General features: G+C 51.4%; 1 protein-coding gene across 3 annotated transcripts in view; it reads right to left on the bottom strand.

The window, feature by feature from the left end:
- The window catches only part of TBC1D9B (TBC1 domain family member 9B), a 36,516-nt gene extending 12,040 nt beyond the window's left edge, over positions 1 to 24,476 (bottom strand). For 2 of the 3 annotated variants that reach the window (XM_060197332.1, XM_060197330.1), the window contains exons 1-15: positions 24,257 to 24,476; positions 21,388 to 21,498; positions 18,293 to 18,411; positions 12,649 to 12,877; positions 11,319 to 11,577; positions 10,176 to 10,383; positions 9,719 to 9,931; positions 7,060 to 7,221; positions 6,677 to 6,827; positions 5,998 to 6,212; positions 5,123 to 5,240; positions 3,040 to 3,325; positions 1,725 to 1,854; positions 1,528 to 1,626; positions 686 to 754 (exon numbers count right to left, since the gene is read on the bottom strand). In XM_060197332.1, the coding sequence (XP_060053315.1) occupies positions 686 to 754; positions 1,528 to 1,626; positions 1,725 to 1,854; positions 3,040 to 3,325; positions 5,123 to 5,240; positions 5,998 to 6,212; positions 6,677 to 6,827; positions 7,060 to 7,221; positions 9,719 to 9,931; positions 10,176 to 10,383; positions 11,319 to 11,577; positions 12,649 to 12,877; positions 18,293 to 18,411; positions 21,388 to 21,498; positions 24,257 to 24,374 (2,487 nt within the window). In that variant the 5' untranslated portion in view covers positions 24,375 to 24,476. The remainder of the gene's footprint in view (positions 1 to 685; positions 755 to 1,527; positions 1,627 to 1,724; positions 1,855 to 3,039; positions 3,326 to 5,122; positions 5,241 to 5,997; positions 6,213 to 6,676; positions 6,828 to 7,059; positions 7,222 to 9,718; positions 9,932 to 10,175; positions 10,384 to 11,318; positions 11,578 to 12,648; positions 12,878 to 18,292; positions 18,412 to 21,387; positions 21,499 to 24,256) is intronic. The other variant, XM_060197331.1, reaches the window with a different exon arrangement.
- Positions 24,477 to 26,385: the final 1,909 nt, after the last annotated feature.

Raw genomic sequence — 26,385 nt, forward strand, 5'->3', positions numbered from 1 at the left:
AACCACGGGAATTGGGGCCGGGAGCCTGGCAGCAGGTGCATGGATAGCACTGACCCCACTGCTCTGACCCAAGGCTATGGCCCAGTAGAACCAACACAAATTTGTAGACAGCAATCCCTGCCCCCCACACTCGGTAGCCAGCTCTAGAATCCCCCCAAAAGCCCCTCCTGTTATATCCTAGGCCACAGGGCAAGCGCAAGGCTCAGCTTTGGCTCCTGGACCCACAGTTTCAAACTCAAGATGTCCAATAGCTAACCCTGGATGTTTTTGCTAGAACTGTTAAGGAGAATCCCTTTTCCACTGGGGTTCCTGAGGATGGATCACCCCGCAGCTGCTGACTATGATCCTGTTCCCTGCAGGCAGTGGCCCAGAGTAAATGGGGGTGACTGATGGCATGCTGGAGAACCTGGATCCAGCCATGCCTGAAGCTGTACATTTCTAAGCTTTCCAGCTACCTGGACCAATGTACTCCCTCTTCTTTATAGGGTGGTGTGGGAGGGTGTTTTCTGCCAGTGATGAGTGTCCTGCCTAAACACCAAGGGGGATTAAACTCTGTCCTGAGAGGCTGGTGGTGGCTGCCTCTGAGGATGGGTTTAAATCTATTTCGCTTCAGGCCAGAGGCTGCCATGCCAAGGGTTGAGTGTAGGGCACTGGGCCAGGGTGCTGGTCCTGCTCTGGCGGTCACCTTAAACACCATGTAAAGTTCCTCCAGCTCTTCAATGGAGAAGCCGATGTCCCCGGGGATGGCGCGGACCTGGAGGGAGTGGAATGGGATGTGCTGATGGGTCTCAAGCTCCTGAGATAGAACTAAGTGTCCCTGGACAGAAACCCCAGGTGGAGGGGGGCTGGGCAGTCGTATACTTGGTTAAGTGCACAAAGCACTAAGCACAAGGACCCCCTGCTCCCCACATGCAGGGGATTGCTTCATCATTGGTGAAGCAGGTCTGCAGCTGTCTATCTTTCTCTCTCCCCTCTATCTCCCCCTCCTTTCTCAATTTCTCTATGTCCTGTCTGATAAAATGGAAAAAATGGCCGCCAGGAGCAGTGGATTCCTAGTGCCAGCACTGAGATGTGGTCCCCACTCACACTGCTACAGACAAGGGGTGGGGGTGGAGGGGGCTCTAGGGGCTGCAGCCTGGATGCATGTAAAGACCCAGGCTTTGGGAGGTGTTCTAGAACCTTCCAGTACACGCTTGCTCCAGAGAAAAGTTGGAAGGCTGAGATGGAGGCATAGTAGGCTAGGCAGGGAGAGGGTGGCGGGTACTAGGTGGAGCCAGGCCTGGGGTCTGAGCTGGGCCTTTAGGTGGGGAGGCATCTGAGGAGCTACCCAGTGAACCCCCGGACAGACAGCAGTCATAGGGTCCCATCCCTACTCGCCCACGTCTGCACCTGCGGGCCTGGGTTCCAGGGCTAAGCCTGGCTGAATGAGGGAGATCAGCATCTTGGCCCAGGAAGGCCAATAGACAGCCATGTGGTGACACCCCCACCCCGAGGCAGCTTGGGTCCCCAGGGCCCTGTTCCCCATACCACACTTCTCTTGGCTGTGTCCTCCAGTGACTGGATCACCTTCAGCCTCTGCTTAAATCGCATCTGCTCGATGTCCTCAGCCCTTAGGCTGCTGAATTTCTACAGGCCAGAGACTGAGTTCAGCCAGATGTGGCAGGGCCAGCCGCCTGCTCTCCCCAAACGCAGGCCCTGGGGGTGGGGGTGCTGCAGGCACCAACCTCATAGGACACCTTGAGGAGGTCGAAGATGTCCACCTCTGTAGGAGGGGTGTCCCCACTGGTCAGCAGGGCATGGAGGTGTGGGATGGGAGGAGAGACACTATGCCTGTTGACCACATTGTCCAGGTATCTGTCAACATAGAAGGACGGACGTCCAGACCATCCCAGGTGGTGGCTGGGTATCTCCCCCTAAGTGTCATGAAGGGGCATGATTCCCTGGGTCCCGCTTTTAAATGGGGCTCAGAGCTGGCATCCCCAGGGGGCTGGGAGACAGTTCTGACTCCATTTGGGAAGGGGGAGCAGAGAGGAGGCGTGAGCACTAACTGGGGAGGAAGCTGGCTCATACCTTGGGGTACTGTAGGCAGAGTCCCTTTATACCTCAGGACCTGCCACCTGGGATGTGGGGAGTACCCAGCTGGAGAGTAGCAGGAAAAAAGCAGTGAGGTGTGGCAGGAGTACTGCTTGGGGTGGAGGGGGAGTTGGTGAGGACTTAGCTTCTCCAGGGACACAGCCAGGGCAGTGCCATCAGCTCTGACACCCGGTGCAGTTGTCTGTCCACACCTACAGGCTCATCCCCCACCTGTTGATCTGCTGTGGAGATGGCATGAAAGCCCCTCACAGGCTAGAGACTGTGGCCCGGCGCCTTGTCATCAAGGGAGACCAAGCCCCAAGCAGAGAGGTGACAGCCCTGGCAGGATGAGGCCCCTGGGCAGGTCATGGGCTGACTCTTAGGGCAGCAGCAGTGTCCCTGGCTACCTGGGTTGCCAGGAGCCTCCCATGCAGGGCAGCCTGTAGGTGGGTGCATAGAGCTCTGGGACTGGCTGAAGGGGAGAGGAGGCTGGGCCAGGAACTCAGCTGTTCTGTTCAGGAACATGAGTGGCACAGAGGGTCCCCATGTCCTAGGGAAGGGCTGGGACCTGACTGTGATTAGAAAGAAACCTGTGAGTGACTGGGGTAGGAGAAGGGAAAGCCCTGGGGCCCAGGAAGGGGTGTTAAAGCCTGTGTGGAAGCCCTGGCGTGGGGATGACTGGACCCCAGAGAGAGTTCATAAAGATGGGCTGCTGGGCCAAGGGAGTAGGGGGAGGTGGCGGCCAGAACCCTGGGCTGGAGGCAGTGGGTTCAAATGAGCTTGGAGCTAAATACAGCACCCGCTCAGTGTAGGGAGCATCTGACTCCTGCCCCACCAGGCCCTCCAGCCTGGGGTGTTCCACCCCTTCCAACCCTGTCACTAGCTGTGTCATTCTGTATCCCCTGAATCTTGGCATGATGGCGGGTGTGGCTGTGGGGGTACCAACCATTGCCCCGGCTCAGTCACCTGCCGAGCACGGTCATGGCCTCGCCCTCATCGCTGCAGCCCAGCAGCTGTTCCATGTTGGCATCCAGGATGGCCAGGGCCACCTGTAGGACCACCTTGATGCCCTCGTAGAAGAAGCAGTCGACGATGACCACGGCGCTCTCAAAGGGCATGACGCTGAGGAAGAGGGTGAGGAACCAGGACAACGAGATGCTGGAGATGACGCCTAGTTCTTGCATCTTCTCCGAGAGCTGGGGCAGGAAGTCCCGTGTGAGCTCTTCAAAGATGCCTTGGTCCACCAGGGCCCCTGGGGAGGAAAAGGGGTGGGTCTCAATCAGGAGCCCTGGGCCAAGGCAGAGAGCCCACCTGGTCCCCCAGGAAACTCTCTTTACACTGAAGGCTGATGGTGTGTGTGTGTGTGTGTGTGTGTGTGTGTGTGTGTGTGTGTAGGATTTGAAGGCAGAACTTCTAAGAGCAATGCAGAATGGCCCGTTCACTTCAGCTAAGACACTACCCTGCACCTACACTTCAACGGTGTCATGAGTTAAATAGTTTTTTAAAAAAACTTATATAACTATTTATTTATTTTCCCTTTTGTTGCCCTTGTAGTTTTTTATTGTTGTTGTAGTTATTATTATTGTTGTTATTGATGTCATCATTGTTAGATAAGACACAGAGAAATGGAGAGAAGAGGGGAAGACAGAGAAGGGGAGAGAAAGATAGATACCTGCAGACCTGCTTCACCGCCTGTGAAGCGACTCTCCTGCAGGTAGGGAGCCAGGGGCTCGAACCGGAATCCTTACGCCAGTCCTTGCATTTTGTGCCATGCGTGCTTAACCCACTGTGCTACCACCCAACTCCCATTAAATAGCTTTTATCTGGTTACCTTGGAAGTCAACTACTAAAGTAGTCTTTCTATGGGATGGGGAATGGGGGGCTCATCTGAGTTCCAAACAATCTACAAATGACTTTATAGATGTCAATTTACCACTATTTAGCCTAATTTGAAACCTTCCTTGCCCTTCAGTTTAATTATGCAGTGTTACCTGACTGCTTCTCTAGAAGAAAAAAATGACAGCTGTCTCAGATTCCTTTTTCTTTTTTTGTGATCTAGGTATTTTTATTTTTTTTAATACTTATTTATTTTCCTTGCCTTGTTGTTTTATTGTTGTAGTTACTATTGTTGTTATTGATGTCATTGTAGTTGGATAGGAGAGAGAGAAATGGAGAGAGGAGGGGAAGACAGAGAAAGGGAGAGAAAGACAGACACCTGCAGACCTGCTTCACTGCCTGTGAAGCAACTTCCCTGAAGGTGGGGAGCTGGGGGCTCGAACCAGGATCCTTATGCAGGTCCTTGCGCTTTGCACCATGTGCGCTTAACCCACTGCACTATCGGCCGACTCCCAATCTAGGTATTTTTCATCATACTACCCCAACCCACGCTACCCTCGCAAAAAAAAAAAAAAAGTACTCTAAGAGAAGAAACCTCCTAACCAAACAGTTGAAGGAGGGCATCTTAGAACCACAACCCTGGGAGTTGGTGGTAGCACAGCAGGTTAAGCACACGTGGCACAAAGCACAATGACCAGTGTAAGGTTCCAGGCTCAAGCCCCCCCACCCCAGATCCCCACCTGCAAGGAAGTTGTTTCACAGGAGGTGAAGCAGGTCTGCAGGTGTCTCTCTTTCTCTTCCCCTCCTCTCTCCATTTCTCTCTGTACTATCCAACAACAACATTAATAACAACAACAACAATAAAAAAGGGCAACAAAAGGGAAAATAAATTTAAAAAATTAAACAAACAAGAAAACACAGGCCTAATGATGCACACAGTTCAATGCATTTGCAGCTCACTCCCGATTCACAACATAGTCATAAGAGGCCCCTGGGCTGGAGATACGGGGGGGGGGGGGGTAACTATATGCTTTTGGAGTGATGGTCGATATTCTCTCTGGCAAAACAAAACAAATTAAAAAACCTGTGAGTTACATGGATGGGAATTTTGACCCCACTGCCATGAGTGAACACCCAAGACTCTATGTCAAGAGGGCGTGTGTCTTGTGGATGTCTTTTGTGGGACGAGCCCCCCTCCCCTCAGGGCACTCACCCACCACCCTGGTGTTGTAATAGTCAGGCAGCATGCGCTCACACAGAGCCACCAGCAGCCAGAAGGCCTCCTCCTCACTGCCATAGAGCAGGAGCACCGAGGTGACGATGTTCATGGCCTATGGGGACAGAATAGCAGGTCAGGGAACTCCTTGTGCTTCCCGAGTCAGGACTCCTTCTCCCTCGAGGGACCATCATGACGTGGCTTGTAGGCAAGTTTGACAGTAAGGAGTGTTCACCGGCTGGGGGCAGTCAGGGTGATTCACAGGACATCAATCTGACAGGAACAGTCAGTCGATGGCCCCAGGAGGCACCAGGTGCTGGACCTCAGTGCACACACTCTGGAGCGGCCTCCTGGGCTGACTTTCTTCAGTCTTTATTTTAGGAAGAGAGGCTGGGAGAGGCAGATGCCACAGCACTGCTCCTCTATGCATACAGTTCCTCTGGTGGTGGTGTCATGATGCTTTCAGGTGGTGCTGGGGCTCAAACTCGGGACCTCGTGATGGAGAAGGCATCTGCTCTGCAGAGTGAACTGTCTCCTGGCCCTGAGCTAGTGAACTTTGTGTTATATGTTCTCTCTCTCTGTCTGTCTCTGTCTCCAGGATCTAGACATACTCCCCACCCCCTCCAGGGTCCAGACACACACACACACACACACACACACACACACACACACACACACACACACACACGCTGTCTCTGTCTCTCACCAAGTGGGTAAGAGACAACTTAATATGTAACATGGGGCTGAGGTGAGCTTTTAATATTGGTGCTTATGTCTCTTTCCTGTGGCTTCTTCCTGGGTCTCTGGGCTTGGTGGCAGGGGCCCAGGGGAACTCCCAGCCCCAGGTTGGAGAGGCTGCCCTGGCCCCTCACCTGGCAGTAGCCGATGGTGGGGTTGCGGAAAGCGTAGGCTGTCAGCACCCGTCGGAGTGCAGCGATACCCAACTCGTTCTGGAAGGCAGGATGCTCGGGCATGGAGCGGTGGAGATCTCGCTCAATCTCCTCTGTGGCCAGGCTGTACCTGCCCGTGGACTTCTCCACCAGCTCAGTGTAGTAGCCCGGGTGTGTCACCATCTCGTTCCAAGCCCCTGTGGGGGACATGGTGGTTGTTTCTTTCTTTCTCCCAGGACATCTAAACAATTTTTTTTTAATTAGTTAATGGATAAAGACAGAGAGAAATCAAGAGGAAGGGGGGAAGGGAGACACTTGTAGTCCTGCTTAAGCACCTGTGAAGCTTTCCTCTTGCTTGAACTTGGGTCCTTGTGCACTGTAACGTGTACTCAACTAGGTGCACCACCACCTAGGCACCTGGACCTGCTTTTTCTTAAAAAAAAATTGACAGAGAGGCAGAGGAGAGAGGCAGAAAGAGAGAGAGAGAGGGAGAGAGAGAAAGAGAGAGGCAGAGAGAGAGAGAGAGAGACAGACCAGAGCAGAGCACAAAGCTCCTTTCTATGTGGTGGGTGCTGGGCTTGAGCCTGGGTCATGCACATGGCGAAAGGTCATGCACTATCCAGGTGGGCTATTTCACCCGCCCTCAAAGGGCCCCGCTCACCCGAGAATAGGAGCCACAGCTCTCCCCGGAGGCTCTCGGGGATACCCTTCAGCACCAGCTCCCGTGTCCTGGCCGTGCGGTACATGCACATGCCGCGCCCGTACTCGAAGAAGTGGATGTTCCACAACTCCTGCTTCATCTTCTCCTTGGCCTGGTGGGAGGCAAGGTGGGCTGAGGGTGGCACTTGGCAGGGCCCCCTGCCCTATTTAGGAACTATTAAGGGCCCCCAGGTTAAAGTGCTCCCCTGCTGGGCAACACTCCACCCTTGGGACCATCCCCTGCCCCTATGCAAGTTCCTAGGGCTGTCCACCATGGCCTGAGGCAGTGTGGTGGCACAGGCCGATGGCTGGTCCTTGCCTTCCCCAGAGGGGCCCTGGGCTCACCCCCTTGGTCCCCAGGTCCTCCATGGAGACGTTGCCCTGGAAGAGCTTCAGCAGGCCCTGGGAGGCGGTTGGGGCTTCCTGTACGGGGGAGATCTGGCGGCTGCTGGGGGGTGAGGATGGGATTGTGGGCTCTTCCAACACCTCCTGGGCAGCTAGGAGAGCCTGGAAAATACCCCCCAGAAGGGAAAGTGCCATCAGGGAGCTGCCCACGAGGCCTCTGTGCACTTGGGCCCCCTGAGCTGGACCCGGTCTGGTTCTGGGTTAGACGCCTACACAGCCTACCCAGGATCCCTCACCCTGTGTCCTGACTTCTAGCAGCTTCTACCACATCTGTTTCCACTGCTGCCACTCTCTAATCTAAGCCTACCCAAGAAAAGTATGAGTCAGGTACATAATTAAAAATTCTTTAGTAGACACATTAAAAAAAGAAGAAGAAATTGGTGGTATCAGTTCTAATAATCTGTAATATAGCTAAACTGGTCTAATTTCAACATGGAATCGATATAAAATCTGAGACCTTATTTTTCTTTTTTTAAAAATATTTATTTATTCTCTTTTGTTGCCCTTGTTTTATTGTTGTAGTTATAACTGTTGTTGTTATTGATGTCATTGATGTTGGATAGGAGAGAGGAAAATGGAGGGAGAGAAAAATGGAGAGAAGGGGAGAGAAAGGTAGACACCTGCAGAGCTGCTTCACTGCCTGTGAAGCGACTCCCCTGCAGGTGGGGAGCCGGGGACTCAAACTGGGATCCTTATGCTGGTCCTTATGCTTTGCGCCATCTGCGCTTAAACCGCTGTGCTACCGCCCAACTCTCGAGACCTTCTTGTTCATGCTGAATCTCTAGCATCTGGTGGGCGGCTTATACCCCGAGCAGGTCTCAATCTGCACAAGTGCATTGCAAGGCTTGGGCATCTTTCTTTGTCTCCTTTTCTTTTTTGTCTTTTTAATTTGCCACCAGGGTTACTGGTGCCAGCACTATGACTCCACCACTCCTGGCAGCCTTTTACATTTTTTTTTCTTTTCTTCCTGTTTCATTTGATAAGAAAGAAATTGAGAGGGGAGGGAGAGAGAGGAAAAGAGAAAGACAGATACCTGCAGATGTGCTTTACCACTTGTGAAGTGACCCCCTGGCAGGTGGAACATGGGGGCCTGAAACCAGGTTGTTTCGCATGCTAACGTGTGCTCAACCAGGTGTGCCACTGCCTGGTCCCTCTTTCTCTTTCTGATTAACGAACTGCTCAACTCTGTGACTGGTGCTGGGGATCGAGCCTGGGATGTCACGTACACACATGCGCCACTTCCTAGTGCTTCCTAGCACTTCCTAGTCCTAGCACTTCCTAGTGCTGCCTCCATGGCCCCTCTAACTCATTCCCAAGGCTGGCCCAAGTGATCCTACTGGAACATAAACAGACCAGGCTCTCCTCTGGTCAAAGGCCTCCAGCCACTTCCCACCTCACTCAGAGTTCAACGTAAAGCGTTACTGGGGCCTTTGGGTTCTACCTGCTTCCTCTCCCATCTCCCCTGGGAAACCTGCCTTTCCCTCTGCCTCCAACACCCCTTTCCCGCCACTCTGCTTTCTTCTTTCTAGTTTCTGCCCAGATGCCACAGGGTCAGCACCCCCCCCTTGACCCAGGCACTCCTGCCCCCCGATCCTGCTTTATTTTTATTCACAGCCTGCATCACCACTTGACCAATTGGATGTTTGTTCACTCTCTCACTAGAACGTAAGCTATAAAAGGGTGTGGGGGGAGGAAGAGATACACAGTGGTTGTGTAGAGACTCTCATGCCTGAAGCACTGAGGTTCTAGGCTCAATCCCTGGCACCTTAAGTCAGAGCTGACCAGTGCTCTGGGCTCTCTCTCTTGCCACCAGGGTTAACACTGGTGCTCGGTGCTTACACTATGATTCTACCATTTTTGGTGGTCTTTTTTTTTTTTTCCCTTTTCCTTTCCTTCTATTTTTATTAGCTAGGACAGAGAGAAATTGAGAGAGGAGGGGAGATAGACAGGGAGAGAAAGATAGGCACAAACAGACTTGCTTCACCACTCATGAAGCGCTCCTCCTGCAGGTGGGGATTGGGGGCTTGAACCCGGGTCCTTGCTCTTGGTGATATGTGCACTTAACCAGGTGTACCACCCCCTGGCCCCATGGTATCTCTCTCTCTGTGCATCTTTCTTTTTGTACCTCTTATATTAAGTGAAAACAAGTAAAATATACTTTAAAAAAATGAAAAATTATATAAAAATAAAAAATAAATAACAGTGTGGATTCCCTCAGCTCTGTTTCTAGTACCTTGAACAGCGCACATCACCTATGGGGTGCCAGCTGGATGAGTGCTTGGGTGGGGCCCCGGGCCTGAACTGGTGACCGCCCTTCTGGCCTGTCCTTTGTTCATAGGGGACAGTGGTAAGGAGGGGAGTGGAGGCTCAGTCAGAGGTTGCTTGTGATAAGACTTTAGGCAGGTAGGAGTCATTCAGGAGACTGGGGTACAGAGGGTGAAAGAGGCCTATGGCCGCGGGCAGTGTGTATGTAGCAAGGATAGGGTGGGAGGGGGTATTGTTCTCCTCTTTGCCAGAGACCCACAGTGGGTACCCGGAGGTTTGGGCTTCAGCATGGAAGCTGATGGACCTCCTCTGGCCCTGGCCCCTCACTTCTCACCTCCGGGGCTGGGTCTGTGGTGCTGGCTTTCCTGCTCCAGCTGCTGCCACTTGGCTGCTTGGATGGCGTTTTCTGGAGGAAGTCAGAGATCTTTTGGACTAAGAAGTCTCGGTCTTTGAGGTTGGCAAATAGGAAGGTCATTTTGCTCTTGGTGCTGATGGACAGAGGGCTAGGCAGGACGCTGGAGCTGTCAGCCTTTTCCACAATGGTCACCTGGGGAAGCAGAAGGACGTCTGGGGAGGGCACCCCGGATTCAGTCTGGTTCTGACCTGGCTGCCCTCCACTGGGGTCTCAAGCCAGGCACTCTCCTAAGCACTGCTCTTCTCACCTGCTGACCAGGCCACGCACCTGGTCTCCAGGGGATGGAGACACAGAATGCGAAGCCTGAGCAGGAACCCTGCTCCACCCCCATGCTGCTCTCCAGCCAGCTGCTGCTCTCCTCAGACCATGCACTCACCTCTCGTAGGGGGATGATGAGGTGGCAGGTGTCCTCCTCCTTGCTGGCGAAGCAGATGTAGTTGCTTGAGATGAACATCTGGCCAGGGATGTGCAGTTTGTTGAAGGGAGTCCACAGGGTGCAGCTGGTGTGCCCATCTAGCCGCTCATCCTTGGGCAGCCGGAAGGTGGCCCGGTAGCACTCGTTCTTGGCTCGAGCATCCAGGTCTCTGTGGAAGCCAAGGTGGGGGGGCTTCAGGGCCTGGGTTAGCATGGCAGATCTGGCTTTTTTTTTTTTTTCTTTTCTTTAAGTGAGAGCTCCCATGCACATTTGTGCCCAGGAGTCTTGTCCTAAAAGTCACCGGCAGAACCAAGAAGCAGGACACATGGCCACCTGGGACTCTGTTCTGAACTGCATGGTCCGCCAGCCAGGAAGCCAGGGCTGATTTATCTAGTTCACTTTCCCCAAGCTAATTTTTTTTTCTTTTTTATTTCTTCTTCTTCTTCTTTTTTAACAGTTGCCATATTCCTGGGAATAAACCCAGCAGTCAAACTTTACCCAAACTGCCATTCCTCCTATATTTGCTCCTGATATTGTTAAATAAACAAACGAAACAACACTTGACGTCTGGGAGTTGGTAGAGTGGATAAAGTGTTGGACTCTCAAGCACAAGGTCCTGAGTTCTCTCCCTGGCAGTGTAAGTACCAGAGCGATGGCTGTTTCTTTCTCCCCCCACCCCCAACCAGAGCACTAATCAGCTCTGGCTTTGGTGAGGGGGGATAGCGGAGGGGTAGAGGAATTGACTCTGAGACTTTGGAGCCTCACGCTGGAGAATCTGTTTGCATAACCATTATGCCTGCTGGTTCTTTTTCTCTATTCCCCATCTCACTCATAAATAAAAGCTTGAAAAAACAAAACCCTAAGGACTGGGAGACAGATCAACTTTGCTCCTAGCCTCCTGGCTGTAAGATTGTTTCCTTTCTCAACAGTCAGTATCAAAAAGGAAGAAAGAGCAAAGTTGGTTTCACACTGTTGCAGGTGTCCGTGTGTCCATGCAGGCTGGGCAGAGAGCCCTTGCTTGATAGTAAGAGCACCTCCCTGTCACTAACACCTCCCTCTCCCTGGACCCCTCCCTGGCAGAGCCCCGGCTCTGGCCCCATCTACCGCTTCAGTGCAGAGATGTTCCTGTGTGGCCGGGAAGGTCGGGGCAGTGCTTTGTCCTCCAGGAAGCCCTCGCTGTCCAGCAGCTGCCGCATGGCCAGGTTGGCCAGCTGCTCCATGAGCTTGAAGGTCTCACCGATGTTGAGGAACATGGAGAAGAAGAGCTCCTGGTCCCGGGTGTCCACGCGGATGCTCTCAGGGAACAGGAGGGTGGCGTTCTTCTCCAGCCGCGTCACATCCACCCACTGCACCACCAGGCTCACTGGCACCACGGGGACAGGATGCCACCGGTCAGCCTTCCCCTGTGCCTGGGACCCACCCAGGGGAGCTCCCAGGACAACTTCAACGCGCCCTGTGTCTGGTCTGCCATGAGGAGGGATGGCTGCCTGGGTCTCCTGTTCCCAAGGTGCCTGAGTGTTCTGTGCTCTGGGCACAGACGAGGCGAAAGTCTGCCTGGCCACAGATGTGTGTAGGGTGAAGGGCTGGTGGGAGAAGCCTCACCCGGTAGGGGGCTCCACTCTGGGACAAGAGTCACAGCAGTGGGGACATAGGCCTGTTTAAGACTTGCACAGGTGGGAGAAGGCTGGTGCATGTGGTGATATGTGTGTGCGTGTGTGTGAATGGGTGTGAGTACATGGGTTGTGCACATAATGAGCATAGTAGGGGTGAACCCGTGTGTGCGCAGGTAGTTGGGGCATGAGGAGTGTGCGCAAGTGAGTGTGTGTATGGGGATAGGAGAGGGAAGCGTGTGCAGAGGGCGGGGTGGACTGGAGAGTAAGTGGGTGCATGCAGTGCATCTGGGGGTGTGCCTGGGCACAGTGCGTGCAGAGCGCGTAGGGAGGAAAGTGTCCTGCTAGGCTCAGGAAAGACATGAACAGCTGACATCTGAGAAGCTCTTCCTGGGGCCAACATGGCCATCAGGGTGCAGCCTCCTGGTCATGTCTGGGGAGCCGGAGTCCTGAGGCCAGGGCTTCCCACAGCAAGGGACCTGCCAGGGTGGCTTCAGTGGCACAAGGCCAAGGTACTGAATGCCCTGAGTGATGCAGGGACAACTGTGCCACTGAGTGTTTGACTTGGGAGTATGTGTGGGGGGCTGTGCAGCGTCACCACATATAGAGCTATGCAGGTGGTGGTGACAGGAGCCCCAGAGGTCCAGCTAAGTGCCTGGCTCTGGCCTGGGCCTTCCTGTCGGGGGCCATGAACAGGAAGCTGGGCTTTGGGAGGTACCTCTGGTGGGTGTGTGTTGGCAGCATCTCTTGGGCTGAAAGGAGGGGTCCCCTTGGAGAACTTTCTGCAGGTGAGGTCAGGGTGGAGGGGCTGCCCGCCCACTCACCTTCCTTGCCCAGCAGGAAGGAGTAGAAGCACAGGTGGTTGACACTCAAGTAGAGCCAGCCCTGGCGGGGCACTCGGCCCTTCCAATAGCTACAGGAGTAGTAGTTGACCAGCTTCTCTCCTTCTGGCATCCCGAACTGCTTCCGCATCTTCAGCTCAGCCTCCTTGAACTTGCCGGGGTCTTCGTCTCCCTGTGGCTGCAGGTTCTTGTTCTCTTCTGCAATGATGCCCTGGGGAGGACGGGGTTGGGAGGGTCAGTGCCTGGCAGGTGGGGGCCCACGGCCCTGTGGACCTGGTTGCTGCTTGGCCTGAGTGCCGTCACAGCGTGGGTCCCCTAGCTGGTCCCCTCAGACCTAAGCTGTTATCACCACTGGCTTCCTAAATCAAAATTTTATTTTTGGGTGTGTGAAATGACTGAGAAGGGTTGACAGAATAGCTCACTTCGATAGTGCACTGCTTTGTGCACTGCCATGTGCATGTCTCAGGTTTGAGCCCATCCCCCACTGCATTGAAGGAAGCTTTGGTGCTGTAGTCTCTTTCCCTCTTAGTTTGCTTTTTAGATAGAGGCAGAGAGGGGGGAGGAGAGCGAGTGGGCGAAGGGGATACAAGGGAAAGAGAAAGAGCAAGAGAAAGAAAGATATATCACAGCACCAAAGCTTCCTTCAATATGATGGGTGCCAGGCTCCAACGTGGGTGACACACATGGCAAAGCAGTGCACTGTTTCACTGACCCTGTCTATTTCTATCTGAAAAAGTCAGCCTGGAGTCAGCAATGGAGCTCTGAACAATATAACATATAGACATGGGAAAACTGAAGAGAGTGAAAAGGGAGTCACCCTCTCAGCCCCCAGCCTCTGCTGGTTTCCTCTCAGATTTCCGACACTGATGTACTTCAATACCTGTGGTTTTCTTGTTCCCACTTTCTCTCCCCAAATGGGATCAGCTGTGGAGGCTCTTGCTTCCTGCCAAACCAACCACAGGGTCCACCCAGTAAGGGCCCATCCAGTTCAGGACCCACAGATCCACCACAGGAACCACCCAGCTCAGGGCCCACCCAGCCCCAAGGCCCTCAGTGCCCAGAGCAGGTACCACCCTGGGCCACACAGCCAGCTCCAACCTCGGGGGCAACAAGAGGTCCTCAGAGCACTTGGCTCAAAATGTAGACACAGGTTGAGGGACAGCTTAGCCAATTAGAGCACCAGCTTGTAAGCCTGAGGCCCCAGAGGCCACAGGCTCAGTCCCTGGCATCACCTTCTGTCAGAGCTGAATGGTACTCTGGCCTTCTTTTGTCTCCACTCCCACTTTCAGAATAAAATAAATCTTTTAAAAAAATTTTTAAAAATATTTATTGATTTTCCCTTTTTTTGCCCTTGTGGTTTTCATTGTTGTTGTAGTTATTATTGTTGTTGTTATTGATGTTGTCATTGTTGGATAGGACAGAGAGAAATGGAGAAAGGAGGGGAAGACAAAGAGTGGGAGAGAAAGACATACACCTGCAGACCTGCTTCACCGCCTGTGAAGCGACTTCCTTGCAGGTGGGGAGCCGGGGCTTGAACTGGGATCCTTCCTCCAGGCCTTGTGCTTTGTGCCACGTGCACTTAACCCGGTGTGCTACCACCCAACTCCCAGAATAAAATAAATCTTTACAGAATGTGCACATAAAATTTTGGCTGCTTGGTAAATTGGGGTTATTCAAGGTTAGCGGGACCTCTTGGGAGGCCTCGTACCCCTCTCTTCGTGGTGTTCACAGGCAGGGAGCACAGTCAGGAGCCTGGGGAGGACTCAGAGGTGGGAAATGTTCTGATGCTCTCCCGCCCAGGAGACTGGTGCTGCCGAAGCTGCAGCCTCAGTTCCTTCTCTCCCACTGTCTCCTGAGATGCCTGGAGGATCGAGTGCTGGCAGAAAAGAGCCCTGGCAGACATCCTCGCTTCCTGTTGCCCTAGATTCCACCCATTGTGGGTGGGGGACTGTGCCCACTGGAGGAAAGTGCTAGCGAGGTCCTGGACAGCCTGTGGTCTGCATTCTCTGTTGGCCCTGAGCAGGCCATGCCCCCCTTCCATGGCCTGCCTGCTCACCCAGCCTGGGCTTTTGGCCTGCTGCTGAGAAATCATTATTTGTTTCAGACAAATTCAGGCTTCCTGTTTCTTTTCTGTTTGTTTTTGCTACTAGGGTTATCTTGCTGGGATTCAATGTTAGCACTATGAATGCACCATTCCCACCACCATTTCTTTTCCCTTTTCTTTTGTTACTAGACAGTACAGACAGAAATTAAGAGAGAAGGGTGACATACAGAAGGAGAGAGAGGCAGAGAGACACCTACAGACCTGCTTCACTGCATATCAAACTCTGCCCTGCCCAGCAGGTGGGAAACAGAGGTTCAAACCCGGTCCTTGTACTTGGTGATGTATGCACTCAATCAAGTGCACATTCACTCTGCCTTGGCTTCCAGTTTCTTCCTTAGTGTCTAAGTTACAGGATGTGCCGAGGAATGACCCCGCAAATGTACATTCCCCAAGTCCCCAAACCCAGGTCTACATTAACTTCCACAGCAAAAGGGACTTTGTAGGTTGACTATGTCAAGATTCTGAGATGGGAAGATGATCCTGGGTTATCTGAGGAAGTCCAAACACAATTACAAGGGTCCTTGCAAGGGGGGGAGAAGCAAAAGGTTCAGAAACAGGGTGGCAGCAGGGATGAGGCAGAGAGAGTCAGGAGCTGCTCTGAGGAAGCAATGTTGCTGGTATTGCAAAGGATGGAGCCAAGAACCAATGGGTGAGTTCTGTTCTGGGCCCCGCTGGGGGAAGACACTCCTGATGACACTGTGCCCAGGAGATTCTGTCTTAAGATGTTTGGCCAGAAAAGGAACCAATGTTATTTCTCCTGAGTTGGTTAACTTATATGAGCAACTAGAGATAAGTTACAATTTATTCTTTCTTTTTTTTTTTTTAAGAGTTTATTTATTTATTCATGAGAAAGACAGGAGGAGAGAAAGAACCAGCCATCACTCTGGTACATGTGCTGCTGGGGATCGAACTCAGGACCTCATGCTTGAGAGTCTAGTGCCTCAGCCACTGCGCCACCTCCCAGACCACAACTTACAATTTATTCTAATTAAGTGCCTGTTTTGTCAAAATTCTCAGACTCATGGACTTAAAGCTGTTGCTGGCTTCTTCCCTCCTCTCGCTCTCTCTCTACCTCTGCTTCCCCACAAGTATACCTCATTTCATTCCCAGCATCACTTGAGGTTTCTCTCATTTGTTTTGGATTAAAGTTTACTTTAAGTCTGTTGACAGTTTTTACAAAGATGTATTTCACTTAGCACATAAGAAAAACAGAGTTTCACATGAAACACTGAGGGAAAGAGAGAAATATAAACTAAAGCACGACTCTGGCACATGTGGTACCAGGGATCAAACTGGGAACCTCAGGCATGCAAGTCTGATGCTCTACCCCTTGAACTATCTCCTCAGCCACCTGCTTTGGTTTTCACATCTCTTTTAGGATCTGCTGCTCTTAGCTATCATTTTCTTGTTTTCTACAGAACTAACTTCTGTCTGCCCCCCCTCCCCCTTTAAATTTCCTTTTGTTCTGATTTCCTGGGAGTTCCTTTTCTCCCAGCACTGGATAGTTGGCTTGTTAAGTCTCTGCCCTTTTTCTTTTACAACATGAGATGGAACAGTTTAGATTTCCTCCTGTGTACCATTTCTGACAACCATAGTTCCATGGTTAGCATTCTGTTCTAAATAACTCCATATTTCCATTTCTCCTTTGACCCATAAGTCATTCAGAACTTTTTCAGTTATGTTTTTTATGGGTGAGCCTGTTTGGGATGTAGAAAGCAGCAATAATGCTGCCATCTTTATAATCGTTACTGTTATTACTATTGCCACCAGGGTAATTGTTGGGGCTCAGAGATGGCACTATGAATCCAGTATTCTCGGCAACCTCCCCCCCCCCCATCTTACTGGATAGGACAGACAGAGATTGAGAGGGGTGGGAGACAGAGAGAGAGAAGAGAAAGACAGACACCTGCAGACCTGCTTTACAACTCATGAAGCTTCCCCTCTGCAAGTGGGGAGCAGGGGCTTGAACCTGGGTCCTTGCACATGGTACGCATGGTGCACTCAACCAGGTTTACCACCACTTGGCCTCCTGCCATCTTTTTTTTTTTTTTTTTAATTTCTTTATTGGGGAATTAATGTTTTACATTCAACAGTAAATACAATAGTACATGCATAACATTTCCCAGTTTTCCATGTAACAATACAAACCCCACTAGGTCCTCTGTCATCCTTCTTGGATCTGTATTCTCCCCACCCACCCACCCACCCCAGAGTCTTTCACTTTGGTGCAATATGCCAATTCCAGTTCAGGTTCTACTTGTGTTTTCTTTTCTGATCTTGTTTTTCAACTTCTGCCTGAGAGTGAGATCATCCCATATTCATCCGTTTCTGACTTATTTCACTTAACATGAATTTTTCAAGGTCCATGCAGGCCTCCTGTCATCTTTATTATTACTTTTCCCACCTGTATAGGTAAGTAGCTCTGCCTACTTCCCTAGAGAAAGAAGGTGGCACAGAGTCTACCAGGAATCCCAAGCTGAAGAGCAGGAAACGAAGTGCCACCTGCTCAGATCTAGAACTTTCTGGTGTTATGAATTCACCTAGTGGTCAGACCTCTACCTTACGCCCACTAGTATTATGAATTCACACGGGCCTGCCCAAGGAACTCTGCACCTTGAAACTTTGACCCAGTAAGAGTCCCATCTGGAATTTAACCGTAGACACTTCTCAAACAGAAAGAACACATATGCACAGACACTCAGGTATGTGTTGGCTATTATCACACTCCTTACAGTGTTAACTATTCCCCACAGAGGAAGCAACCTAAATGCCTCCACAATGCTGGTTTTCATGCATTGTCGTGGTTCTCATTACTTGGCTAGCTGTGAGGTACTGTGTTAAGTCCCCTAGATATAAGGTGGTCTGCAAAGTCTTCATCTAGAAAGCACTCAACTGATGCTATGCTAATGGTAACAGATGTTTTTAGTGGAGGAGAGAAGAGTTAGTCCCCTCTCACAGAGAGATAGTCCTTCCAGAGTTTTTGTCACCAGCATCATGGGGCCACTGGGCAGTGATTCTGCAGATATGACTACACTGTAGGGTAAAGTCCACGGGGTGGAACTGCCAGGTCTAAGGGTCTGTGCTGTTTCTTTCTGCCTTAGGCAGTAGGAGTCATGGTTACAGGTTAAAACACAGTACCTAGCACTTGCCAAGCATGCCTTTCACACTGATCAGCCACATTTTCAAGTTGTGAGTGCAGAGAAAAGGGTCCATCCCATGCCAGCTGGCAGCTGAGGGCAGAGGTGTCAGAGGGCGTGCTGGGTTGGTGGAGCCAGGCTGTTGAGCAGCCTCTGGGGACAGAGCTCAGTGACATCAAGGTGACCATGGTTAGATATGTTCTGAGAAGGTAGAGCAAAGCTAGCTTCCTCCCCAGCATCCCTGTACAGCAGGCAGAAATACTAGGCTAACCTTATCCTGACTAAGCCAGGAGAGACAAGCAGTGTGTGTGTATCCTCACAAGCAGTGTGTGTTTGTGTGTGTGTGTGTGGGGGGCACAGTGTCATGTGAAGGTGGGTAACTTACGTGTATCTTGCCCTTGACAAAGGTGGTGATGTCTTCCTCATTGTCGAAGATGGACAGCGTCTGCAGTAAGTTACTCTCCAGCCATTCCCAGTGCTTTGTGATCTCTTTGCGGGAAGAACCTGGCGGTGGTTTGGTGGAATAAAGCAAAAGGGAGGAAAATAAATCCATAAACTCAGCAGGCCTCAGATACAAATTCAAAGAAGGGATGGGATAGGGGATTCACTTATTATGTTTAGGGGACTGTAAGCTCCCTGCCGCCTACTCTGCCCTCTCACAGGATGAGAAAAGTAATGAGTGACCCAAGTCAAGACAGAAATTTTTTTTTTAAGTTTTAAAACATTTTATTTATTTTAATAAGAGAGATACAGAAATACAGATACAGAAAGAGAGGTAAAGAGAGAGAAAAATTAAACCTCAGGCTGAATGGGTAAGGAGAAGAAAGCCTCTATCCCCCCTCGCCCCCCACCACTCAAAGAGCGATCCTGAGATTGACTGCGTCCTCCCAGAAGTGGCCCAGGCATCTGAGAGTCTATTCATGTGAAGAGAAAGATCTTTCCTCAAGAGCAAAGGACTCATATGGGAGTCGGGACAGGGATCCCGTCTCGTCTGCCTGGCCTGGACGCCCCCTGCCCCTGAGGACTGGGTCCAGGTGGGGCTGCCAGCACAGAGAGGCATTCAGCCTGGTGGGTTTGGGTCTGCACTGCATAGTGGTGTGACCTGGGGCAGGTGACTTAACGCCTCTGGCCTATAGTGTCCTCAATATTCAAAACACAGGAAACTAAAGTACAGCTCGCCCTTGAACAACATGGGTTTGAACCTTGTGGATCTACTTGTGTACAGATTTCTCTTCCTTTCTTTCTTTTTTAAAAAGTATATTGACATCAACATTATTGCTGGGGCTTGCTGCCTGCACGATAAAGCCACTGCTCCTGGCCATCATTCCCCCCTCCTATTTTATTTCATAGGCCAGAGAGAAATTGAGGGGGGAGGAGATAGAGAGAGACACCTGCAGACATGTTTCACCACTTTTGAAGCATCCCCCCACCCCTGCAGGTGGGAACAGGGGGCTTGCACTCAGGTCTTTGAGTAGTTACATGTGTGCTCAACAGGGTGTGCCACCAACCCAGCCCCTGCCCTCCCTTCCACTTCCTCTCCCTCTGCACCAGGGCCTCAATGCATGTGATCCCACTATTCCTAGGTCAATTTTGTCTGTTCTTTTTATTTTAGAATGAGACAGACAGATACACACACACCCACCCCTTCACCGCATGTGGAGTTTCCCCTGGGTGCCATGGTATTTCCATGTGGTGCTGGGGCTCAAATCCAGTGCTCCATGAATGGTAATGCGTGGTCCAAATTTTTGCAATGCCTCATTCGTGGATTCAATCATCCTGAATGCCATCAGTTGAATGAGGGCTCTGGAGGGCTGACTCTAAGTTTTAAGCGGAGTCTCAGCTGAGCAGGGGTGCCTAGCCTCAAAACTATTCAAGGGTCAACTGTACTGGACTTGTTGGGGGTTCATGGCAGTGCTGGGCAGAGGAAGTCTGCCTGAGGGATGGCTCTCACCAGTATCTCATACGAGTGACCTCAGCTGGCTGGTATCTGCTGACAGGGGACTTCCTCCCAGACTCTCGTGTGGGTGTGTCCCCTCCAAGGGGAGAGCTTCAGCAGAGCTTTGTTATTCATGGTTTTTTTTTTTTTTTTAATTTTATTTATCTGTTAGAGACAGTCAGAAATCAAGAGGGGAGGGGGACATAGAGAGGGAGATAAGACACCTGCAGCACTGCTTCACCACTCATAAGGTGGATCCCTTTGCAGGTGGGGACTGGGGGCTTGAACCCAGGTCCCTGTACACTGCTACATGTGTGCTCAACCAGGTGAGTCACCACCTGGAACCCATGGTGGGTTTTTCTAGAAAGTTACCTAGAATCCTGAATACTCCATTGCTCCCAAGGGGATGACAGGGCTAAGTGCCTTCCTGTCTCTCCTCACATTTTTACCAGCTGATCAGTCAACATGTGACTTTGTTTTATGAGTCTGCTTAAAGGCACCTGACTTAATACTTAGTGTTAACCCACCAGCACTGAGTTCGTGGGCAGCAGTGTTGCAACTGGTACATGGATGAAGCTACTCTAACACACAAACACACACACACACACACACACACACACACACACACACTTTCTCCAGAGGGCACATGGAAGCTTCATGAGTTTTGGAACAGGCCTCAGGCTGTTTTTTTTTTTTTTTTAATATTTATTTATTCCCTTTTGTTGCCCTTGTTCTTTGTTGTAGTTATTATTGTTGTAGTTACTGATGTCGTCGTTGTCGGATAGGACAGAGAGAAATGGAGAGGAGAAGACAGAGAGGGGGAGAAAAAGACACCTGCAGACCTGCTTTACCACCTGTGAAGTGACTCCCCTGCAGGAGGGGGTGGGGAGCTGGGGACTTGAACTGGGATGCTTAAGTCGGTCCTTGCGCTCCTTGTGCTCTGCACCACATGTGCTCAACCCAGTGCTACCGCCCGACTCCCCTCAGGCTGTTTTAAACAATCAAGTTGTGGCCTGGGAGGTGATGCAGCAGATGAAGTGTTGGGCTCTCAAGAATGAGGTCCCAAGTTTGCTCTGGCGCGTTCTCTCTCTCTCTGCCCCCCATTAGTAAATAAGCAAGTCTTTCCAAAAACAAACCAAATCACCACCAGCAAGCATAAAAATGCAACATGTGTCTGGTGCTGAGATAACAAATTGTGGAGAGGACCCCTGCTTAGGGATCTGGAGCTCAAACAAAGGGGCAGAAGATAACCTGGTTTTTACCTGTCTGGTGGCCTTCATGACTACAGACAACATGGTGACAGTGTGTGGGGTTACAGAGAGATCTGACTGGAAGGTGATACTGCAAACGTGGTATGACTGAGACAAGGTGGGCAGCAGAATATTGGGACCTAAAGGGGCTTGGGGGGCCAAGTGGGGCCACCCTCCACCTGTCTGCCCCTGTGAGCCCCCAACTACCCCAGTGTCTGGAGGGGAAGCCCAAGGTTCTCAGCAGGCACTGTCCAGGGATGGGGCCCCAGCACGCCTGGCAGTCGAGGCACCTACCACATGCCACCGTCCAGTAGACCTGTGAGTCCTGGGTCTGGTGCAGGATGCGGTACGGGGCCACTCGGGCACTTGAGTCCAGCACTACGTCCAGGGTGCCCACAAGGAGACCTGGGAGTAGGGCAGAGAAAAGTGGATGCTGAGGAGGGCCACCCAGGAGCTGGCATGACCCCCCAACATCCAGGGTAGGGGTGGGGGAATCTCCTGAACCCCCCCAAACCACCCAGTGACTTCTGTTTTCCCCAAGGCCTTCAACTGCCATCTGATCAGTGTCAAAGGCCCCTTCCCACTTATTCCTGGAAGCTTCTGCTTTTTCTCACTCTGAAATGCTGGCAGGTTTCACAAGAACTTCTTTTAAGAAAAAAAATACAGCAGTCTAGGAGACAATACAGCAGATAAAGTGGTGACTTCTTAAGCAAGAATACCGATCCTTCAGCACTGCACATGCCACCAGAGAGATGCTCTGGCTCTCTTTCTCTCATTAACAAATAAACTTTTTTTTTTTAAAGAAATAATACAAAATTAGATCTGCAACGTGTTATCTCTTTAGAATGAGGGGAAAAAAAATCTGCAAACTGGAGGCCAATAAGAACAATGCCACAGACACACAAAACCCAGGAAATAAACCACCAGGTACATCCGTGAAGAAAAGGTTATCACCCCCACACACAATATCTATATAACGACTGTGGAACATTGTTTTCCTTATTACCAAGGGGAAAAGAATGGAGTCTCTCCTCTGCCCTCTGACTTCACTACTTAAAGTTTAAGGAAGTTTCTTGCAACTGAAAAAAGCCCATGAAAATTTTTAGTGTCACCCAGTTTGGGAAATCATTGATTCAGCAATTTTTCATCTCTCAGGCATTTTAAGTTTCCCTTCTCACCACATACAACCTTTGTCAATGCCCATATTCCCCCCAACAAATCAGAGTTTACGTCTACCTTTCACCACTGTGTTTAATTGGCTACTCTGTAGTAACTGAATTATCTGTCCAGCAACCTGAATACCTCTTCATTGCCCAGTCTGAAATGTGTTTTTTCCTATTTTATCACGTGTTGCTTATTTGTTATGATCTGAAAAGATTTTATTCTCTTCCTTGTCTGAGTAATCTTGATCTTATTACTTTTTAATTTAATATTTATTTATTCCTTTTTGTTGCCCTTGTTTTATTGTTGTAGTCATTATTATTATTGATGTCATCTTTGTTGTTGGATAGGACAGAGAGAAATAGAGAGAGAAGGGAGAAGACAGAGCGGGGAGAGAAAGATAACACCTGCAGACCTGTTTCACCACTTGTGAAATGACTCCCCTGCAGGTGAGGAGCCAGGGGCTTGAACTGGGATCCTTACACCGATCCTTGTGCTTTGCACCAGGTGGGCTTAACCCGCTGAGCTACTGCCTGACTTCCTTATTACTCACTTTAAACATCTTTGTTTATTATTTCATTTTTAATCTTTTTCACTCATGTCTTTAAAGGACAAAGTGAATGATTACCAAAAAAGGTATTTTTCACATTCGTCTAGGCCAGGTCTCTAACCTCTCACCTGACTTACTACTAAAATGTTCTAAAGCATTTTTAATTTTTTTTTTTTTAACCAGAGCACTGCTCAGCTCTGCCTTATAGTGGTGAGGGGGGATTGAACCTGGGACTTTGGAGCCCCAGGCATTAGAGTCTCTTTGCATAACCACTATGCTATCTACCCCCGACCTCTAAAGCATTTTATAAAATAATAATAATGTATTTGACTTATTAAGGAGAGAGACACACTGAGCATTACTCAGGCACATGAAATGTGGGGCTAGATCTCAGGGCCTCATGCTTGAGAGCCTAATGTTCTACCCACTGCACCACCTCCCAGATTACCAACATGTCACCTTAAACTGCATTTTGAGATGGTGTATACAAACTTCATCCTTGGTTGGGAGACTTTTAGTCTAGATAAGCATTTACCCATTGCTCATGCTAGGGTTACTCCCTTAATTTGAGAAATTCTACTTTGAATCCTATACTGTAGGCAGACAGTATAGCTGGAGTGGGGTCACTCCCATGCCCCCCCTCCCCCGGGAGCCCCTCTCTTGGGGAAAAGCGAGTGGAAAGAGTTTTCTCTCTGCAGGAAGGTGGGCACAGAGGGGCCCACCGGGATGACCACAACCCCGGGCAGGTGTCTGAGCTTGAGCACCGGCCAGCCTCTCCAGGGGGCTGCTCTACTCCCCCCCCAACACCTCGGGTCAGGGGGCAGGTCCGGAGCTGGCACCCCGGGAAACCCTGAGCTTTGCTGGGAGGGTACTGTTCCTTCCGCATTCTCGGCTTCCCCCCTCCCCGTCCCCAGGCAGGGGTGGAGACTTGGGGGTGGGGTGGGCGGAGGATCAGTTGGCTGCAGAGACCTCCTGGCCGCAGGAAGCTCCCCGGGCCGCCAGGGCAGAGGGGACGCAGATGCTCCCCAGCGCTGGGTGGGTGGGGGTGCAAGCAGGCCGGGCGGGGAGGCTCTTTCCGGTCTGGGGGGCGAGGGGCCCCGGGCCTGCTTAACAGGACAAGGCGAACTGGCCTCTGCGGAGACAGCTAGCAGGTCCCTGCGGGTACAGCCAGGGCGGTGAGGCCCGTCGCTCAGGCGCTTGGGGAAACTGAGGCAGAAAGTGCGGAGGTTGCGCGGGGAGCAGGGGCAGAGACCTGGCAGCCTGGGCCGAGCTCGCAGTAGCCTCCCCACGCCCCCATGCCCCCACCCCGGACTCCCCCGCCAGCCCCCTCCAGGCCCCGCCCCCTGACCCCTGGTCCCTCCCCTGACCCCATCCCCGCCCCCGCCCGCCCGCGGACTGGCTTCTCGCGACGCCGCGACAGAGGCAGGCCCGTCCCAGCCTCGCGTCTCTCACCCGTGAGGCCGCCGCCCTTGCCGTGGCCTCGACGCCGCTGCAGCACGAAGAAGGGGTTGGCCCGCTCCGTCACCCACAGCGCGTTGGCCACCAGAACCTCTTCTGGGCCCAGCCACATCGTGGGCCGCTCGCTTCGGGCCAAAGCCCGTCAGGCGGAAGGGCCCCCGCTGTCGCCGCGCCGGGAACTCAGCGGCCTGGCCGGGGCGGGAGGGGCGGAGCGTCATGGGCGGGGCCAGAGGCGTGACTCACGCGTGAGGGGCGTGCCTAGGGTGTTAGGGGCGGGGCCGAGGCGGGGGGGGGGGCGCGCGTCGGGCGGGAGCGACCTGCTGAAACGCGGCCGAGTGGGGCGGGGTTGAGGCTCGGGGGCGGGGCCTGCAGGAGTGGGCGGGGTGGGAGGCGCCCTATAGAGGGCGCTGGTGTTCTAAGTAAGTCTGCGCAAGGCTAGAGGGCACATTCCGCCTTTCCAGGGCCACCGCCCTCCTAGGCCTCGGAAAAACCATCTCTGGACCCAGGCACCAGCAGCTCAGCTTCTTGTAGGAGAAGCCTGCCCAGCCATGGCCGCTGTCTGCAACGGGACCAAATCCATAAAGCAGAGGAAGTGCTGTGCAGAGAGCAGGCTCCATCCATGGCAATACCTATTCCGGGTTTGGGGTGGTCGTGGCAAGATAGAGCGCAGGACTTGCAACGTGAGGTCCTGGGGTGGCTCTATGGTCTTAATTAGCAACCCAGAAGAGGGCATAGCTGGTAGACCACTGGGCTTACATGCATAAGGCCTCAAGTTCGCCAGTGTGATGCTCTAGTTTTCCTTCTATAATAAATCAATTTATTTTTTAATATTTATTTATTCCCTTTTGTTGCCCTTGCTTTATTGTTGTAGTTATTGACATCGTTGTTGTTGGAAGGACAGAGAGAAATGGAGAGAGGAGGGGAAGAGAGAGGGAGAGAAAAAGACAGACACCTGCAGACCTGCTTCACCGCTTGTGAAGGGACTCCCCTGTAGGTGGGGAGCCAGGGGCTCCAACCGGATCCTTAAGCTTTACGCCAGGTGCACTTAACCTGCTGTGCTACAGCCCGACTCCCTTTATTTATTTTTTAAAGCAGATTATATTTTTAGTTATCTTTATTTATTTGGATAGAGACATCCAGAAATCGAGAGGGGAGGAGGTGATAGAGAGGGAGAGAGATAGAGAGACACATGCAGCACTGCTTCACCACTTGTGAAGCTTTCCCCCTGCAGATGGGGGCTGGGGGCTCGAATCCAGGTCCTTGCGCACTGTAACATGTGCGCTCAACCAGGTGTGCCACCGCCACATGGCCCCCCTTTATTTTATTTAAAAAAGATTTTATTTATTTATGAGAAAGATAGGAGGAGAGAGAAAGAACCAGACATCACTCTGGCACATGTGCTGCCAGGGATCGAACTCGGGACCTCATGCTTGAGAGTCCAAAGCTTTATCACTGCACCACCTCCCGGACCACTATTTTATTTTTTAAAGATTTTTTTAAAAAGATGTATTTTTGTCCCCAGGGTTATCGCTGGGGCTTGGTGCCTAAACTACGAATTCACTGCTCCTGGAGGCTGTTTTTTTCTTTTTGTTGCCCCTTGTTTATCATTGTTGTTAATTGTTGTTGCTGTCGTTGTTGGATAGGACAGAGAGAAATCGAAAGAGGAGGGGAAGATGGGGGAGAGGAAGATAGACATCTGCATACTTGCTTCACCGCTTGTGAAGTGACCCCCCCTGCAGGTGGGGAACCGGGGCTCGAACTGGGACCTTAGGCCAGTCCGTGCACTTTGCTCTGTGTGCTTAACCTGCTACACTACCGCCTGGCCCCCTATTTTATTTTCTTTTTAACCAGAGCACAGATCAGTCCTTTATGGTGGTGCAGGGGATTGAACCTGGGACTTTAGAGCCTCAGACATGAGAGTCTTTTTGCATAACTCTTGTGCCTGCCATGTATCCCCACCCTCAATCAGTCTTGTACTAGATTGATTATATATATATATTTAATGTTCTTAAATTAAAAAAAATTAATTTTATTTTCCCTTTTGTTGCCCTTGTTTAACATTGTTGTGGTTATTGATGTCATTGTTGTTGGATAGGACAGAGAGAAATGGAGAGAGGAGGGGA

This window comes from Erinaceus europaeus, chromosome 9 (genome assembly GCF_950295315.1).
Source record: "Erinaceus europaeus chromosome 9, mEriEur2.1, whole genome shotgun sequence".
Taxonomy (NCBI): domain Eukaryota; kingdom Metazoa; phylum Chordata; class Mammalia; order Eulipotyphla; family Erinaceidae; genus Erinaceus; species Erinaceus europaeus.